Raw genomic sequence first — 18625 nt, forward strand, 5'->3', positions numbered from 1 at the left:
CCCGTACACCCTTCCACCCCCCTCCCAGAGTTGGTGGGCAGGCCCCCCCACTCCCCTGAGGCCCCTTCCCAAGGCCAGCCTCTCACCACCAGCACCCGGCGGCCCCCTCTAATTGGTTTAATTTATTCAGCCAAACAACATTTTGTTACCATAGATAATGCCGCCTTCCCCGCCCCACTGCCGTTCACCACGACATGGCACAAGGCTCCAGGTAGTTGACAATGAAATAAATTGAACTAAACATTTTAGAGGGGGAAAGTGATGAAATAGAACAATGGTCTAATTTACATGACATTCTCCATGAAGCTATTTTCACTGACGCAAATTATTTTGCTTCATTTCATCCGATGCTCTCACTGCCACTTTGCAGGGGTGCTGCTGGCTGCTCCCTTTGCCTCCTGTCTCCTCCCTCCCCCTGTGTCTTTATTCTCTGGGTTTCATGCAGGCTCCTCTCTCCCTCTCTCTCTCTTTCTCTTTCTGTCTCTCATTCTGTCTGTGCTGCCTCTAATCCACTGCCGGTTCTCTCTTCCTGGCCTCACCTCCCTCCCCTAGAACCGCCCTCAACACCTCTGGGAAAGAGGGCAAGGGGGTGGAGGAGAGGCCGGCCTCAGCGCTGAGCTCCCTGAGCTACCGGAAACGGCTCACTCTGAAGGACTCCATCGGGGGCACCGGGGACGAGGACTCGCTCTTCACCACCCTGAGCGAGCGGGCGGCCTCCCCCGAGAGGCCCCCCCGGAAGACCCGCACGGGCCCCAGGGAGGAGCTGGATGAAAGCAGCTCCACGGTCTCCGAGGCCCCGGGTCGCCAGGGCCGGGGACTGGAGAAGCGATGGGGCTCGGACTTCGACCGGGCCTCCACAGTCTCTGCCCCCACCAGCCGGGCATCCTCGGCCACACGGCGTGGCTCTGGTGAGGACGGGGCCCGCTCGTCCACGAGCTTCTCGCTCTCGGGCTCCCCCAGTTCCCGGCGCAGCACCTCCCGGCTCGATACCCTATCCAGGACCCTCAGTCCTTCCTTGAGCCGGGTCTCGGGCCTGGGCCGGGATAGCCCCGATTCCCGCCTGTCCCTGGCCCAGAGCTGCCTGGATGCGTGGGATGACGGAGCCAGTGTGGCCTTGAGCGAGGCCCACTCCCAGTACAGCCACCCGTCGCTGGCCCGCAGTCTGTCGGTGCCACCGCGGCCGCGCATCTCAGCCTCGGCCACGGATGGGCCTCTTGGCTCCGGCGTCCGCCCCGTCAGCCGTCACTCCTACCTGGACCCCGAACTGGAGGCTGCCATCAATGAGGTCTTGAGCTACAAACCCGCCACGTTCCAGAGGAGCAGCCTGGAGCCCGACTCCGAGGACGACGACCAGAAGAGCATCCACAGTGTCCGCAGCGCCCAGCTGGACCTCCCTGCACGCACGGCCGGCATCCGCCGCTCAGCCTCTGCCGCCGACGTGTCCCGGGCCCGCAGCAGCCGCAAGAGCCGGAGCAGGAGACGGAGCAGCTCCAGCTCCAGCTCCAGCTCCGAGGATTCCTCGGAGCATAAGCGGCGGAAGAAGGGGCACTCGCGAAAGAGCAAGAAGAAGTCCAAATCGAGAAGAAAGAGAACGGAGACCGAGTCGGAGTCCTCGTCGACCTCCAGCGGCTCCACCATGTCGGGCCACAGCCGCTCGAGCGTGAAGAAGGGCCCCGCTGCGGGGGAGGAGGAGGCGGGGCAGGCCGGCCGGCAGTCTCGGCAGTCTCGGAAGGAGGAGAAGCAGCGCAAGAAGGAGGTGGACAGCCTGATGATGCGGTACCTGTACCGGCCCGAGAGCGACTAGTGCAGTAGGTGGCACCGGCGTGCTGCATGGAGTGTGCCGCGCGGTGTGAACTAACGTGCTCCCCCCACCGGCCGCCGCGCACGCCTCTCCTTCAGTGCTGTGGGCTCGCCTGGCCTCAGCGAGCTTTCTGGCCGCCTTGGAGAGTGCGGCCCGCCAGTCCTGAGCCCCGCATCCCGGCGACTGGGCCTCCTGAGGACGGTCGGTCACACTCATTAAGTCCATACCGTGGGCCGGGGGCCGCCCTAGATATTCGCCACACTGTGGTCACCTAATCCTCATACTAACTCCATAGCAGAGGCCTGATGGGCCCCACTTTATAGGAGAGAAAGCTGAGGCCGGGGGAGGTGAAGTCCCTTGCCAAGGTCACACAGTTGGGAAGTACCGTTGCTGGGATCTGAATGGAGTCTGTCCAGCTTGCCCTTGACCGCGCCTCCAAATGGCCCAAAGCAGAGCACAGGGGGGAGATGTTTACTGTGTGTGCCTGGCAGCACCCCTATGGGAGCTTTTGTCCATGGCCCCAACAGGCTGGTCTTGGGAAAGGGCTCTCGCTGCCCCCCCCCCCGGGTGTGAGTTGGTGCGTTAGTGGCCTTCATCTATTAGGAGGCATTTGGCTCAGCTCTCCCCTGCCCTGCAAAGCCACCTTCCTCCCTGGCACACATCTCAAGCCTCAGAGTGCAAGGCTCACAGGGCCACAGCCCCCACAGTACCACACCCTCCATCAAACACTGAGATGCTGACTCCCTCCCCACCCCTCCCACCTGAAGCCCACACATGGGCGTCACCTCATCTCAGCGCATCTTAAAAAGTTATAATGAATAGAAATTAGCAGCTGCTGACTGACAGCCCCCTCCTGACTCCCCTGCCTCCCCCAGCCTTCTCTCTGTGGGGAGGGAGATCTGGCAGTTAGGCCCTTTATGCCCACACCCCCATCTCAGAAGAAAGGCAAAGCCTGACTCATTGGAATCCCATTGTTGCCAGTTCCCCTGGTGGGTGGTGACATTTGGATCACCCTGGTTATGTGAAGCTGTTTTCGGCATGATACCTCCCAGGGCAAGCTTGCTGCTTCCCAGGAGGTATGACCCCAGAGTGCAGCCCCCTGGGGCACGGGCACTGCATGAACTAACACATACCTGTCGCATGCTTGTGGGCCTCTCGTGCCGTGGACCACCCGAGCAGGGACACTGACTTGGCGGAGTGCTATCCGAAGGGACCAGTTATGTTTTAAGAAATGGATGGGTAGGAGTGAATGTTACCTGCAGCTATTTGGAGATGGGGGATAGGATGGGATTAGGGGGATGGTGGGGGAAGGGTGGAATTTAAACCCAGACCAGGCTCAGGGCCATCTCAGACTCCTCGGACCCGGAGCCCAGGAGCTTAGCACTGCTCTGTCGCTTCCCCCATGTGGCAGATGGTTGCAGGGTGCTCCAGGAAGAGCGGGAAGCATCTCCGTTGCACTGGGGAGCTGTTGTCAGCCCCATAGTGAGAAAAGACAGGAGTCAAATATTTTCTACCCCCTCAGCAGCCCTGCTGAGTGTGCTGCTCCCCCAGCACAGGAAGTCAGTGGATAGGCCAGGCCCTTCTTAAGAGGGTGAGACGCATGGGCCTAGCCAGGCTCTCCCACGCTGCCCAGCAACTGATGGTTTTTTTTTTTTTTTAAGATTTTATTTATTTATTTATTTATTTATTTGAGAAAGAGAGAGACAGCCAACGAGAGAGGGAACACAGGCAGGGGGAGTGGGAGAAGAAGAAGCAGGCTCCCAGCGGAGGAGCCTAACGTGGGGCTCGATCCCAGAACTCCGGGATCACGCCCTGAGCTGAAGGCAGACGCTTAAGGACTGAGCCACCTAGGCGCCCCGCAACTGATGTATTTCAGACCCAGTGCTCTCAGCCCAACATCACCCTTGACCCTACGACCAGCAAGAACAAAAACACACAAAGCCTATTTCTTCCGCCAGCCACCTGCACAGTTCCTCTTGTCCACCAGGAAAACAGGGGTAGTCCTGAAACCCTACACACCACCACCGAGGAGGATTGGATTCACGGCAGGGAAAGTGGGCACCGAGCCAGAAGCTGGCCAGCCAATACCAAGCCGGCAAGAGAAGGGCCAGGAAAGGGAGGACCTTGCCGGGCTCAGCACAAACTGGCTTTGGGTAGTTAAATTGGCAAGCATGGGGCCAGAGGCAGAGCAGTAGCTTAGCTTCCCATCTGGCAATGGGACCAGTGCGAATTCAGAAGGCGAACTCATCCATAGCAAAGGCAAGGGGAGGGGGCTGCCACCCTGGGCTTCCCCAGCAGGAATTAGCTTACATACCACATTGTTTGTGACAGCGTTGCACAGGAGATGCCGGCTCGTGGAGAGGAAGCTTTTTGAACAATTTGGTTAAAATGTTCAAATTGCCAGCCCTGACTCTTGCCCTGGGGAGGGGGCTAGCTGCCTGCTGTTGACCCTACAGCTGTGCCACCGGAGGCCACAGAGGAGCCTGGCTTGTAGCACACCCAGCTAGAAGCAAGGGTATCTTGCGGCTCCACCGAGCAGGGGAGAGGAGCATGGAGTTCGCCCCCCTCTCTGGCTACCTCTGCCACTTGCCCAGCACCCGGATGGAGCAGTGTCGGAACCTGGCTGTCATTTATCCAGGCGTCTGTCTGCTTGGCAGGCACAGGAATGTGGGCGTGAGGGCCGCTGCCCAACTCAGGAGAGGCGCGGGAATGGAAAAGAAAAAGAGCTCAGACCCGCCCTACCCCGCAGTGCCCCGTCTGCATCTGGATCCCAGTCCTGACATCTGCCTTGCCCCCTATCTACCCCCAAAATAATCCTACTGCTTTTCTACGAAGTCAGTCCTTCCTTTGCCCAACAGTAGACCTTAGCACTTGGGTGCCCAGAAATTCTGTCCAAAAATTGAAAATAAAACCAGGCTCCCACTAATTTAGAATTCAAACAACCCAAAAGCTAAAATAACCCCAATTTTTTCTATGTTGCACAGTCATCATTGAGCTTTATAATTTTGTCCCTGAGACACCCTAGAGTCCTTAAGTGCCTTTGGCCCATCAAAGTAAGACTCATTTATGTTCAGTCTAGTTTGTATTAAATGTGTTTTGTGCTATTCTGATTCCTTTAAAAATGGTAATTCATTCATGAGAAATATGATAACTATTAACCAGACTGCCCCATTCCTGAACCATTCTGCATAATTGAACATGTATTCTATCAGGCTCTTCCTTCTCCCCGGGGAGACAGAGAGAGAGACCTATCTTTACACACCCCCTGGGCTCTCACCCAAGCCAGCGGGGGAGCATTCTGGTTTGGTCGTATTATCTCTTCAGGTCACCCAATCTAGCAGCAGGGTGGAGTCAGCAAAAGGCTTTGAGGTCTAAGAGTCCAGGTTCGAATCTACATACTGGCTGTGTGACCTTGAGCATGAGGCTTCCTCTCTGTGAACCAGCTTCCTGGTGACATTCCATAGGGTTGTCGTGAAGAGTAAGATGCACGCCAGAGTGCCCGGGCCAGTGTCTCACACACAGGAAGTAGTCCATAGCCAAAGCCTTTCTTCCCAGTACAGTTGGAAAAGCTAAGAATGTGGGTCTTTCTTGCAGAACCCTGTTTCCGCCTCTTTTGGTTTGGGGATAGAAGAACTTCGAAGGGGCCAGTACACAAGGTCCGCCCTCACTTTCTTAAAGCAGAGCCCGGGGGCAGAGGGATCACAGAATTCCTGTTTACCCCAGGGGAAGCTCTCTAGGGTCTGGAAGCAGAGCTGTGTCCCTGGGAGCATGCTGGGCAGGGACTCTGGGTGCAGGGCACTGGTCGGGGGAGCCACTCTGGGCTGCATTTTGTTCAGAGTGTTGAAACTGCGGTGCACCTAAAGCCGCAGAGGCAGTGGAGGTGGGAGGGGCAGGGGCAGGTGGCTCAAAGGCTTTGGGAAAGAAAGAAAAAAGGTGCCTGGAGCAGGAGGTTTCCCTCCTGGCTCAATGCCGTGAGCCTGCCCCGTCCAGAGGATAATGTTCCTTCACATTCTGGTGAGGGGAAGCTGGAGGCTCCCCGTGGCCTGAGCGAAACTCCGCACGGTTGGGTTATGGTAGCAAGAAAGGGACGACTGTGCCACCCTGAAGCAGAGGTCTAGCCAGTCCCTACATCCTGAGCCTCCTTTCCTTGTGGTGAGTAGATGACGCCATGGTCAAGGGCAGAAATTCTCACAGGCCTTAGGAAAACAATGAGGAGAAAGGGTTGAGGTCCAGTGTGACCAGCTGGCCAGCGGGGAAAGCCCCTCCCGCCTGGAAGGAACGCCGTTTAGGGATGAGGTTACCCGAGGCCGGTTGTAGCCTGGCCATCGCCAGACCGCCAGTTTTCTAGAGTGTGGTCCAGGGACCACCTGCGTCAGGACCTTCTGGGGAAGAATTGAAAATGCAGAATTCCTTGGTTCTGCCCAAAAGCTGACAAATCAGAATTTCTTGGGGGAAGGACGCAGGAGTCTGTAGCCAGTTCTCAGGCATGCTCAAGGTTGAGACCCAGGGCTCTACAGCCTTGCTTTCCAGGGGGTTTCAGAAGTTTTCAGAATCAAGACAATGTGCTCCTTTCTCTCACCACTCTGCGTATCTTCTGGGGAAGTGATGGATTGCATTTACCTCTCAATCTGTGGCTTTTGGGGACTGCTGAGATGGGGCTTTGGGAGCCGCCCCATATCCAAAGGCGTTGGCACTGAAGGCCAAGAGTGCCGTTCGGCTGCCCTCCCGTGACCTTGCTCCTCTCTCCCCGCAGCCCTACCAGCTACTGGAAGTCCCTTCCCCCTGACCGGTCCGATGATGAGCACGACCCTCTGGACAGCGCCTCCAGGCCGCGGTATTCCCGTAACTATCTGAGTGACAGCGACACAGAGGCCAAACCGACAGAGACCAACGCATAGCCCAGGGGAGTGGTCTGTACCTCTTGCACCCACCGGCCACCGCTGCCACGGCGCCTCTCCCAGGAAATGGCGGGGCGCAGGTCTCCCCCACCTGACTGCTGATCTGCATGGGAAACACCCAGCCCCCTTGGGTCTGGGGGGCTTTCCAAGCTGTGGGTGTCTGACATCTCCACGTGGAAGAGGTGTGGGGAGGGGGAGAGGAGTTTCTGAAAAGAGAACTTTTTGCTCCTTCTGCCTCCAAAAGGCCACACTCTGTGGGCAGTGGCAGGGGGCTCGGCACTGCATGGAGCCAGCAAGCTGACCTCCATCTCAGCCCCCTGCTCAGGGACGGTGGACAGATTGCCTGCTGGGACACTCTAGGTTGCTGGGTCCATGGGGAGGAGTCGGGGGCAGGAACAGCCATTCCTCCCTCCCTGGCTTGGGGCGAGGGCTTTCTCTTCTCAGTGCCTGCTGTCTTTTTACTTTTAATTTAAATACCCAACCTCGCCATCACAGCTGCATCCCTGAGAGTGGGAGGGGGCTGTGGTGGCAGCTGGGGTTTGCGGGGAATGACTAGGGGAATCTCATCTCCATCTTCACTCCTCGGAGAGCAGTCCTTTCTCTGCGCAGCTGGAGAAACCGGTGAGCGGAGCTGGGGCCAGATTCTTCAGTCAGCCTGGGGAGGGGCTCTCAGGTGCTTCTGGGTATAGGGTGAGCCAGCCGACACAGACAGGGGTACATATGTGCCATCCGGCACTCTCAGCCCCCACCCCTCTCTGTCTCATCAGTGTGTTAAGTGCAATGACCTATTTAAGACTAAACCCATTCCACCTACACCAATTCGGGGCCCATCGAAGCACTGCCTCCCTGCCGCTCTGTCCAAGTTGCCCGGACCATAGGCCCAACTGGAGAGGGAAGGCCACGGGTTGAGGGCTTGTGATCAGAAAAACTGAGAATGGGGGTTTTGGTCAGTATTGACGTGTATTAGACACAAGCCCTCACCTGTGTCCTGAGCCAGATTAATTTTTCTTCTTCCAGTTGCCCTCCCCCACACATTTACCCTAGACATGACAACGTGTAGCCCCACAGTCCCAGCCCCCACCCTAAAGGTCATCCAGCCAACACCACCAGACTTGGGGGCCCGAGGGCAGTGCCTGGTGCCGCTCCCATCCGCTGTCCCCTCTCCCCTTCTCCCCTGCAATTGGTTTGTACTCATTGGGCTGTGCTCTCTCTTCCCTGTTTACCTGATGTATGGAAATAAATGTCCTTTTCCTCCTGGCTCTGCCAATTTTCCTGCCTGTTCCTTCAGGCTCAGGTAAAGTTCTGGGTGGTCCCTGGGGAGCAGAATCAGGATTCCGGTGGGGACCTGGGGAAGTGCCCAGGTCTCTAGCCTACTCCCACACCAGACCAGTGCCACTCAGAGCTTTGGAAGGCCATTTGAGTCAGGCAAAAGTTGTAGGACGAGAAGATTGTCAAGGAAGACAAACCCCACCTTTTATTTTTTAAGAGCCTGTGAACTGTAATCAGGCAGACCATCCACGCTGTATCGCCCATCTCCTGACCTCCATTCAGAAATGTTGGGGTCCCTCTGATTATTAAATCTCACCAATTACAGAGATTTTTTTTTTTGAGGGATGTAAGTCCTTTTTTTTTTTTTTAAGATTTTATTTATTTGACACAGAGAGAGACAGCCAGCAAGAGAGAGAACAGAAGCAGGGGGAGTGGGAGAGGAAGAAGCAGTCTCCCAGCAGAGAAGCCTGATGTAGGGCTGGATCCCAGAACACTGGGATCACACCCTGAGCCAAAGGCAGACGCTTAAGGACTGCACCACCCAGGTGCCCCAGTCCTTCTTACTAGAAAAAAAATTTAGGTTTAATTTTAGTCATTCCAAATATGACTTTTTTTTTTAAGATTTTATTTATTTATGTGACAGAGAGACAGCCAGCGAGAGAGGGAACACAGCAGAGGAGTGGGAAAGGAAGAAGCAGGCTCCCAGCGGAGAAGCCCGATGTGGGACTCGATCCCGGAACGCCGGGATCATGCCCTGAGCCGAAGGCAGACGCTTAACGAACGACTGCGCCACCCAGGCGCCCCCCAAATATGACTTTTTTTTTTAATTATCTTTTTTTTTTAAGATTTTATTTATTTATTTGACAGAGATAGAGACAGCCAGCGAGAGAGGGAACACAAGCAGGGGGAGTGGGAGAGGAAGAAGCAGGCTCATAGCAGAGGAGCCTGATGTGGGGCTCGATCCCGTAACGCCGGGATCACGCCCTGAGCTGAAGGCAGACGCTTAACCGCTGTGCCACCCAGGCACCCCCCCAAATATGACTTTTTGATCAAAACATGGGAAAACTCTCTCCGGCCCCCAGCCCCACTGGCCACAGGGCAGGTTGAGTAGGCTGGGAGTTCTGGCTTCTCTGCCCTCCTCAGTCTCTGCCTTCCTGCCTCAGTCCACACTTGGTCTGCTCACTGACAGCTAAGAGGCAGCTCTTACAGAAGGGCAAAAAACAAAGGACTCCTCCTCCTCCTTTACCTTCTGTAATGTGACCAATTATAATCCCTGCACGCACGAAGTTTCTTTTATAGCTGGTCAATCAGGCTACCCTGGTTTGTACAGGTGGGCAGAAAAGGGTATCAGACAGCCCTAATGCCAAGGCTCTGGTGATGTCAGCTGCCCAGAAAGGGTCAAGAAAGGGAAGGAGGGAGGAAAGTCCCCCAGAATGAGTGGGAGAGGAGTGTAAAATGGATCCATCTTGAATGAAAGAGACTTCCTCTCTCCACTGCTCACCCCCCACCCAACTCGGTTGAGTAGAGAAGATAGTAAAATTACTTTTTTTTTTTAAACTGCTGGCTTCTCATGTTCATCTTTCACTCGTGCTTTCAGATAGGTAGGTGCATTTTCTGTTCCTCCCAGGAACTAGTGTGACAACATCCCTCGCATCTGCAGACAAGATCCCAACTCTGTTGACCCACACTGACCCACTGTTAACTGGAAAGACCATCATCAGTATGTACTGATCCCCCAGCAGTCTGGGGCAGAGGGCTTTGTTCAAGTCAGAAAGGTCATGTTATTCATTGATTCAGTCACTGGACAGTCAAGTATTTCATAACAGCCTGCTATGGCCTAGGCATATTATGGGGGGATTTGTGCATATTATGGGGGGATTTGTGCATATTATGGGGCGAGCCTGTGGGGGTGGGTTTCAGGTGGAGGAGGATGGGAAGACTTCTAAAAGGAGCTGGTATTTTGAGCTGGGGCTTGAAGAAAGGCTAGCACTTCCACAGGTGTACTGGAAAAAAGAAGAGTTTAAGCAAAGGTCCTGAGGCAGGGAAAGATGGGTGGTGGTAGAGATCTCCACGGAGATCCATCTAAGGAAGCGGACATAGCCTCACATGACCAACACTTCAAGTTGCAGCAAAGCCCCTTGGCCGGGGTGCTAGGCTCCAGGCTGGGAAGGAGGCGATTCCCTCAGCACCAACTCCTCAGGGGAGTCCAGGACCCTGTGGGGCCATCAAAGCCCAACTTCGTTTTGGGCGTGCCTTCAGAGCTCTGTCAGCTCCTGCCCTCACCTGTACACTCACGGCAGCTCTGGTCCCTAAGATGTAAGTGATTCTCGCAAAACAGGCAGCAAATCTGTCCCTGTGCCAGGCTCAAAGCTGCCTCGACAGATTCTCCTCTCTAATCTCAGACGCTCAGGACTGCTCTGACTCCCGGATGAGAGGTGAGGACCAAAACCCTGTGAGGCTCCCCATGGTGCCCTGTCTGTGCCCAGAGACAACAGTGGCCCCCAGTGACTCCTCAACTACCTCCTTTTGTCCTGTGTCCCCTTAGCAGTTTATCCTAGTTGTCCCCCCATGCCCCGCCCCCATGCCTGGTGGCACAGACACTTAGCGATTTGCTCCTTAATTGTCCCCCAGCTAGGCTGCGCAGATGCCGCTCCTTAATCTCTCCTGATAAATGAATCGCGCCGCTCCTTTAATCATATGTTCATATCCAAGCCAATTTGAATCAATTTGGCAGTAAGCGTGTTGCTAGAGATGCCATGACTGCTGCTTTCCCCTCAGGGCCCCAGAGCCAGCCCGTCTGCTGTCCTCATCCTCAGCGAAGAGCCCAGGGGGCCCACTGCAGAAAGGATCTCCTACCTGAACAGTGGGGACTTTTCAAAGTCAATCATTCATTCCTGTTCTCCATGCTGGGCCCTGTGGGACTGGAGGGAGCTGGGTTTCCAAGGGCCTCGCAGGTGGGAGGGAGGGGGCTGAGTCCACCCACAGCCTTCCTTGGTCACTGAACAAAAGGTCCCATTGTCATCCCTGGGAGGAAGTGCTGCCTTAAATCTAACCATAATCCTTCCTGTTCCCCTTTCATTTCCTCTGAGCTGGTTCTCAGGGAAGCTGGAACTCTTCTCACCTTCTACATAGCAACACGTTCCAGACCAGCCCATGGTCATTTGTCTTTGCCTGCTGTGGCTCCTGGCTGCCACCCCAGCTCCTTTCATCTTTCCCCAGCAAGTATTCTATTCTAACCCCCACCCCCCAGCCTGGTGGTCAGTGCCGGACCTTGGTAATGCACCAAGTTTTGCTGCGTTTGGGGCTGCTGCTTCTGCACCTGGAGTCCTGTCCACGTGCCGGGCTGTAGTGAAAACAAAAAAAAAGCAGACAAAACCTGCTCTACTGAGCGCTCCTGCCCCCAACACCGAGACCTTCCAGAAGGGGCTTAATCTCCCGGGCTCAGTTTCCTCGACTGTAAAACAAAGTGATAGTGCTGGCAAGAAGCTTTTGGCTCCTAAATTAGAGGGGAGCCCCTCCCTGCTGCCCGCAGAACCTCCCTCCGCCACCCCCTCATCGCCCTGGGTGCGGAGCCCCAGGGACCGGTGGGCGGAGCGAGTGGGGCGGCGAGGGGCCGGTGCTGGGGAGGGGACGTCGTCGGAGTCTGTCTGTCTGTCTGTCTGGGGTTGGGTCCGCCCAGCAACCCGGTTGCGTCTCCGCGTCCTCTATGTGTCCTCTCGGCTCTCCCCGCGGGCTGTGCCAGTCCAGGAAGGCGCCCTCCCCTTCCCGGGGAGCCCTGTATTAGCATATTCATGTTACATTTGCATGACCTGGGCCCCGCCCCCGCCTGGAGGGTCTGCCCGCACCTCTGGGAGGCCCGCTGCCCTCCAAAGGTTCTTAAGCAGTTGAGTGGGGCCAGAGCCCATTGGCCTAGCCCTTCAAGGATTCCCTCTGAGTGAGGACCGGTCTCCTCACTCAGCAACCCAGCAATACTGTTTTCCCGCCTTTCTGAGGGCTCTTGGAGGTCCTTGGCAGAGGCTGGGAATGGGGGAGTGTCCTTTCCGGCCTGTCATTAGTGACCGGGGGATGAGGAGGATGACAAAATCAACAATATTCCCATTTTGCTGAGCACCTACTTACTATGTTCCCATTTACTATGTCTCTAACCTTTATCACAACCATGCAGCGTTCTCTCCCTGAGGATCAAAGAGGTGAGGTGTGCCCTAAGAGGGTCCTCAGCTTGGCTCCAGCAAAGGGCCAGGAGTCTCCCAGCTCTTCTGGCTTTGTCAGGGGATAAAGGGAGATGGGAGAGTGCCAAGAATCATTGTCATGATCCTCGTCTCTAATCGCCGGGTGCCTGGTATTCACCAAAGCTTGGCCTAAGTAAGGAAACACTTCTTGGCATTTTGGGGGGAAATGTCAACCTTACATTTCTGTTGCTCCTTACAATTTTCAGAGCATCCTCCATACATTATCACATTTTGTGCTTCATGCATATGGTGCCAACAGTATGAGTAACAGCTCCACATGGCCCGGAATGCATATATTAAGCTATATTCACCTCAGTCTAATTTCATTACAGTATAACAGAAAAATCTAGACCATTCTCTGGGATTTGATCTGGGAGGAGCGATTTCCAGAGCAATAGTCATTTTGGAGTTAACAAGGATGCTAGATTTGTTCAGAAGGAATTTCACAGAGAAATTGAGTCTTTTGTAGTGTAAACCCCCCGTGATGGGTCATATACATAAAGGGAGATTCCAAAAAGGATGTGTGCTTTGCAATTGAAGTCAGTGACATAAATCTCCCAGTGGAATACTTAAATGTGCAGATAGAATTTGCTTTAGATATCAAAAGTCAGCAATGACAGTTTTACCCAAAAAAAAAAAACAACCTCAAAAAGGATATTAAGTTTCAACACTATCCAGGCAAATTATATTTGAGGTGGCTTAAGAGTCAAAGAGTTTCCACATTTTAATAAATTTTTATATGTTTTGTGCCACATCTACGATCTGACTAGATTAGGAGAAGAAGCAAATGGATTTCGGAAAAAGAGGACGCTAGGGAATTTGAAAGCAGAGAATCAAAAAAGAAGGAGTTTAAACACACACACACACACACACACACATTTTGGTACGAGAAGATGCAGCCAATAGCCTTGGAAACATTATGTCTTGGAAAGACAGGTCAGTGACTGGTAATCAGGCAGATACAAAAGCGTATGCCGTGAAATAGGCCTCATGGCTCATATTTAGTCCCGGGGTCGGGCAGGTGGCAGTTGCAGGTTGGCACCTTTGCTTGAGGGCTGCTTCCAGGCCCCACAGGAGTACTATCCGTGGGAGGGCAAGGAAGAGTTACCCCAGTGAGTGGCACTGCCCTGGACGTTTCTGCCCTAGAAGCACAGAACTCGTGGCCTGCCTTTGAGAGCCCTCGAGCTCATCTGGGAGGCTGCTCGTTCCAGTAGACCACATACTGAGCCAACTGGGCGAGACTGAACAGACAATAAGGAGCTTCTGCTCCCAGGAACTGGCAAAATAAGCCCAGAGAACCAACTAGAAAGTGAGGTGGCCTTAAGCTCTATGAATGGGTTCTTAAGGGAACATGGGCCTATGACAAAGGTACATGTGAAAACACAGAAAAATAAACATTAGGGGCGCCTGGGTGGCACAGCGGTTAAGCGTCTGCCTTCAGCTCAGGGCGTGATCCCGGCGTAATGGGATCGAGCCCCACATCAGGCTCCTCCGCTATGAGCCTGCTTCTTCCTCTCCCGCTCTCCCTGCTTGTGTTCCCTCTCTCGCTGGCTGTCTCTATCTCTGTCAAATAAATAAATAAAATCTTTAAAAAAAAAAGAAAAAAGAAAAAAAAGAAAAATAAACATTAGAAGGGACCTTAAAAATTAGAAATAGCTTGGGCACCTGGGTGGCTCGGTCGGCTGAGCATCTGCCTTGGGCTCAGGTCGTGATACCAGGGTCCTAGGATCGAGCCCCATAGCAGGCTCCCTGCTTCTCCCTCTCCCTCCGCCCTTCCCCCTGTTCGTGCTCTCTCTCTCTCAACTAAGTAAATAAAATCTTTTTAAAAATTAGAAATAGGTTTATTTGAGGATGTGGGTTATAGATGAAGTGTCTCTGCTTATAAAGTTTTCAGACCTTTTTTTAAAGTCAGTACAGATGTATGTCTGTGCCAAACACCAAAGGCGGCCCCAAATTGTCATATTAGTGTGATTTTAAGGAGTAGCTTCTTTCCTGGCATTTCACAGATAGAAATAGTAGCCGAGGTAGGGGGGTGGAAACCAATGTGGCAAAGCTGCTTAGAAACTGCTTAGATCCCTTGCTCCGGGAAAGCCGTTTTTAAAGCAGCAGGCATCTCTTGGCACGGCTGAGAGTGGAAGCTGGAAGAGGAGCAGATTGGAGGGTGGAACCTGAACAGGGTATTTAGGGGAGAGGAAGGCGGGGGAGCATCTAGACAGGCCCTCCGGTGCAGCCTGGAGCCCGGCAGGTGACAGGCTTAGGCAAGGATACTCTTGTACTCTTGTGGGTGAAGGGACTGGTGCAGTGGGATGAGGAGAAGCCAAGAGTCAAAAGGCCATTTAGGATATTTGTGTCATGGTTGTATACTTTTTTTTTTTTTTTTAAAGATCTCTGCGGGTAGACATGGTTCAGTGGCCAGACATTGTGCCTGGCGGATGGATTTGTGCTTCTGATATCTGACTCCATCTAAGAAGGTTTAGCCCCTTAAGGAAAAACTATTTTTGCCATTGCAGAGAGTCAAGTGACTAGTGAGTTCTCGGAGAAAAGGAGAAGGTATAAGCAATCTAGAAGGGGACGCCTGGGGGTTCGGGCATCGCAGAAGATCCAGGAGGAGTAAGTCCCCTGGGGCTGGGGGTGAGCTTCCTCTCCCTCCCCGCCCCCACTCCTTGCTCCCCAGCAGAAATCAGCTACAAATCTCAGCTTGTTGGGAACAGATGGCCTTGGCTGACGAATAAGCCACCGCAGGCTGCTCCACCTGTTCTCGGGCTGGAATAATCAGCTCGAGACAAACATCGGCGCTGAAATAACTCATGGCAGCGGGTGATGCGCAGACACAGATTCCAAAAATCTCTTAAATAGACCCCCTCCAAGTCTCTCTCCTCCCCAGCCCCTAGAGGCCATCAGGGAATGGTAATGGAGCGGAGAAGACAGATCGAACCCCAAACTGAGCCTGATGCCGAACTGGTGGTGGCCGCGGGGTGGGGGTGTATTTCTCAAGAGCACGTGGAGAGCTGTGGAGAGCGTGGGAATGGTCCGTCCATGTCAGGGACTAATGTGAGGAGATCCCACCACTCTCGGATAGCAGAGAACTGAAAATTTGGGATTCATTTGAATTGTTCATTAAAGGANCGGGGGGCGGGGCTGAGTTCTAAGTGGAAGGGGCGCGGGGTGGGGTGGGGGGCCTCGTTCTCCTGCGCTGGGCACGAAGTTATTTCTCAAGAGCACGTGGAGAGCTGTGGAGAGCGTGGGAATGGTCCGTCCATGTCAGGGACTAATGTGAGGAGATCCCACCACTCTCGGATAGCAGAGAACTGAAAATTTGGGATTCATTTGAATTGTTCATTAAAGGAGTGACATGCAAATGAGACCAAGCTACCGCGAATCTCTCAGCAGCTCAGACAGTTCTGCCAGCAGCCGCTGAGGGTGGGTGCCCGGGTGCCCATACTTCTGTGGATTTGCGTTGCCTCCCCTCACCTCCTTGATGAAGTCAACTGGGCTGATGTTCCCTGGCAGAGCCAGATGAGCCCGTTGGGGGAGTGACAGCACAGGGAAGCAGTGGTGACAGCAGTGGGGGAAGGGGGGTGCTGAGATGGGGGTCCAGCTCCGTGGAGTCAGTCAGGAGAGGGTGGGGATTGAGCGATTAGAGCAAAGCTGACTTCTTGCTCTGGGTGCCTCGGGCTCCCCTTGGTCCAGCAACCAACCCCAACCCCCCACACCTTGGGGCACAGAACATGGGGACTCCGAGTCCCCAGAGGCTGTGCTGGCTGGGGAAGAAGCCTGAGAGCCCCCCACCCCCAACTGCATCTCTAACTGCCCGGTACCATTTCCCCCAAGTGGTTTCTGCAGCTCTGCCAGTGGTCAGGACCCTCACCTATCATTTAGCGTTTAGAGAACAAACCTGTTCTCCTTGAAGCCAGTCGTGCTCACAGAGGTATCATGGCAGCCCCCTTCCTGCTGAGTGCCTGGCTCTGTGGTTCTCACCCTGGTGCATATTAGAAACACTGAAGGATGGGGCATCTGGGTGGCTCTTTGGTTAAGCCTCAGACTCTTGATTTCCGCCCAGATCATGATCTCAGGGTGGAGAGATGGAGCCCCATGATAGGCTCTGCACTGAGCATAGAGCCTTCTTAAGATTCTCTCTCACCCTCTGCCCCTCCCCCACTGCTCACACACTCTCTCTCTCTCTCCCTCTTTCTCTCTCTCTGGAAGAGAGAAAGAGGGAGAGAGAGAGAGAGAGAAAGAGAAAGAAAAGAAAAGGAAAGAGAGGAAGGAAGGAAAGAAAGAAAGGAAAGAAAAAGAAAAAAAGAAAGAAGAAAAAGAAAGAAGAAAGAAAGAAGAAAGAAAGAAAGAAAGAAAGAAAGAAAGAAAGAGAAAGACAGGCTCAAGGAACTCCCTTTATTACGTTTCATATACAAAAAGTAAAAAGAATAAAATAATGAACTTCTTTGGCTATCAAGCAGCTTCCACAATTATCAGCACTAAGCAAATCTTACTTCATCTACTCCTCCACCCACTTTCCCATTCCCTTCACTGGATTATTTTGAAGTAGATCCCAGATACGATATCACTTTCTTTTTTTTTTTTTTTAAAGATTTTATTTATTCGACAGAGAGAGAGACAGCCAGCGAGAGAGGGAACACAAGCAGGGGGAGTGGGAGAGGAAGAAGCAGGCTCTTAGCGGAGGAGCCTGATGTGGGGCTCGATCCCATAACACCGGGATCACGCCCTGAGCCGGAGGCAGACGCTTAACTGCTGTGCCACCCAGGTGCCCCACGATATCACTTTCTTAAGAAATACTTTAGTGTCTATCCCTCAAAGAAAATGACTCTAGGGACACCTGGCTGGCTCAAGTCGGTTGAGCGGCCAACTCTTGGTTTTGGCTCCAGTCATGATCTCAGGGTCCTGGGATCCAGCCCCACGTCAGGCTCTGCGCTCAGCGGGAATCTGCTTGACGATTTTCCCTGTCTCCCTCGGCCCCTTTCCTGCCTCGCACTTTCTCTCTCTCTCTCTCTCTCAAATAAATAAATCAATCTTTTAAAAAAATGACTTTAAAATATGTAATCACAGGGGTGCCTGGGTGGCCCAGTCGTTAAGCGTCTGCCTTCAGCTCAGGGCGTGATCCCAGGATTCCGGATCGAGCCCCACATCAGGCTCCTCCGCTGGGAGCCTGCTTCTTCCTCTCCCACTCCCCCTGCTTGTGTTCCCTCTCTCGCTGGCTGTCTCTGTCAAATAAATAAAACAAAATCTTTAAAAAAAAATGTAATCACAATACTCTTACCACACCTAAATAATCAATAACTTAATACCAAATATCCAGTCAATGTTGAGATTTCTCTGATTTTATTTTACATATTAATAATTATATTTTTAATATATACATTAATATATATATAATTTAAAAAGTTTGTCCAAATTAGGATCCAAACATCATTGAGGAGCTTTTTAAAAAATACTGTGCTTAAGGGCCTTCTTATTCAGGGATTCCGATTTAATTGGTCTTGGGTGGGTCCCAAGCATCATATTTTTTAAAGCTCCCTAGGTAGTTTTAATGTGCAGCCAGGATCGAGAAGTGCCTACCCAGATGTGTGGAGGGCTGCCCACCTTCTCCGGCCTTCTCCTTCAGAGGGGGGCTCGAACTCTCCGCGGGCACAGGCCTTCCTTTTCCTGACAAATTCACATACCATGTGTGCCTATGCCTATCTTGTTCTCCCTTATTATGCTTGGTGCCTGTTCTTACCTTGCAAGCATAGCAGATTTTTTTTTTTTTTTTTGCGTGAAAATAGGAAAATTTCTGCCTCAGGAAAAAATAAGAACTTCCCTGGGGGCTGTACTCATTGGGCTGCTCAAGTGGCTCGACCCCGCAGTGGAGCCGAGCGAGGGTCCTGCCTGGGGCTTGGCAGCAAATGTAAAGAAAACCAGGGATTGAATGGGACTTGAACCCAGCGCATTTCAGGGAATCTGAGAAACTCTTCCTTCCCGAAGATAGCAGCCCCAGGAGCCTTTTAGAGAATTATGCCCAGGTCCCTAGCTCGCAGCCGGCCGCCTGCCTTCCCGAGGCTGCGCTTGTTTTCTCCCCCACCCTCCACTCCGCCTGCCTTTTGGACTCATTCCTCCCTCCTGTGTCCCCCACTCCATGCCTCACTGAATGTTGGTGAAACAAATCTAGTCTAAAATAATGAGCAATCAACTACCCTGATGCTTGGGGCAGGCTGGGCAGGGGCTGGGGGAAGGGGCAGGGAGCTGAATCATTTATAAAGCTTAATAAAGATGCAGATGAGCACGCTGCCTAGGAGCCCCAGAGCTGGGCTTATTCATTATTCAAAATTATGTAAATGCCACTGGGTCCTGCATGTTAGAATCCTGCCCCTTGTCTCTGCTGCTTCACCAAGCTTGACAGAGCCAGCCCACCTTGTGCCTCCCCTCCCCCTCCC

At 53.3% G+C, this 18625-nt stretch overlaps 2 protein-coding genes across 18 annotated transcripts in view; both read left to right on the top strand.

Moving 5' to 3' along the window:
- Positions 1 to 7956, top strand: part of MYO18A (myosin XVIIIA) — an 84869-nt gene extending 76913 nt beyond the window's left edge. For 11 of the 17 annotated variants that reach the window (XM_034641152.1, XM_034641153.1, XM_034641154.1 and 8 more), the window contains 2 exons: positions 553 to 1808; positions 6555 to 6690. In XM_034641152.1, coding sequence (XP_034497043.1) covers positions 553 to 1804 — 1252 coding nt within the window. In that variant the 3' untranslated portion in view covers positions 1805 to 1808; positions 6555 to 6690. Of the gene's footprint in view, positions 1 to 552; positions 1809 to 6554 lie in introns of all 17 variants that reach the window. The other 6 variants (XM_034641160.1, XM_034641161.1, XM_034641164.1 and 3 more) reach the window with 1 other exon arrangement.
- On the top strand, positions 7217 to 7957 carry TIAF1 (TGFB1-induced anti-apoptotic factor 1). Its single transcript, XM_011226051.3, is given in 2 exon segments — positions 7217 to 7493; positions 7495 to 7957. Coding segments are annotated over 2 exon segments (360 nt in total). The 5' UTR covers positions 7217 to 7247; the 3' UTR covers positions 7609 to 7957.
- Positions 7958 to 18625: the final 10668 nt, after the last annotated feature.

This window comes from Ailuropoda melanoleuca, chromosome 13 (genome assembly GCF_002007445.2).
Source record: "Ailuropoda melanoleuca isolate Jingjing chromosome 13, ASM200744v2, whole genome shotgun sequence".
Classification (NCBI taxonomy): domain Eukaryota; kingdom Metazoa; phylum Chordata; class Mammalia; order Carnivora; family Ursidae; genus Ailuropoda; species Ailuropoda melanoleuca.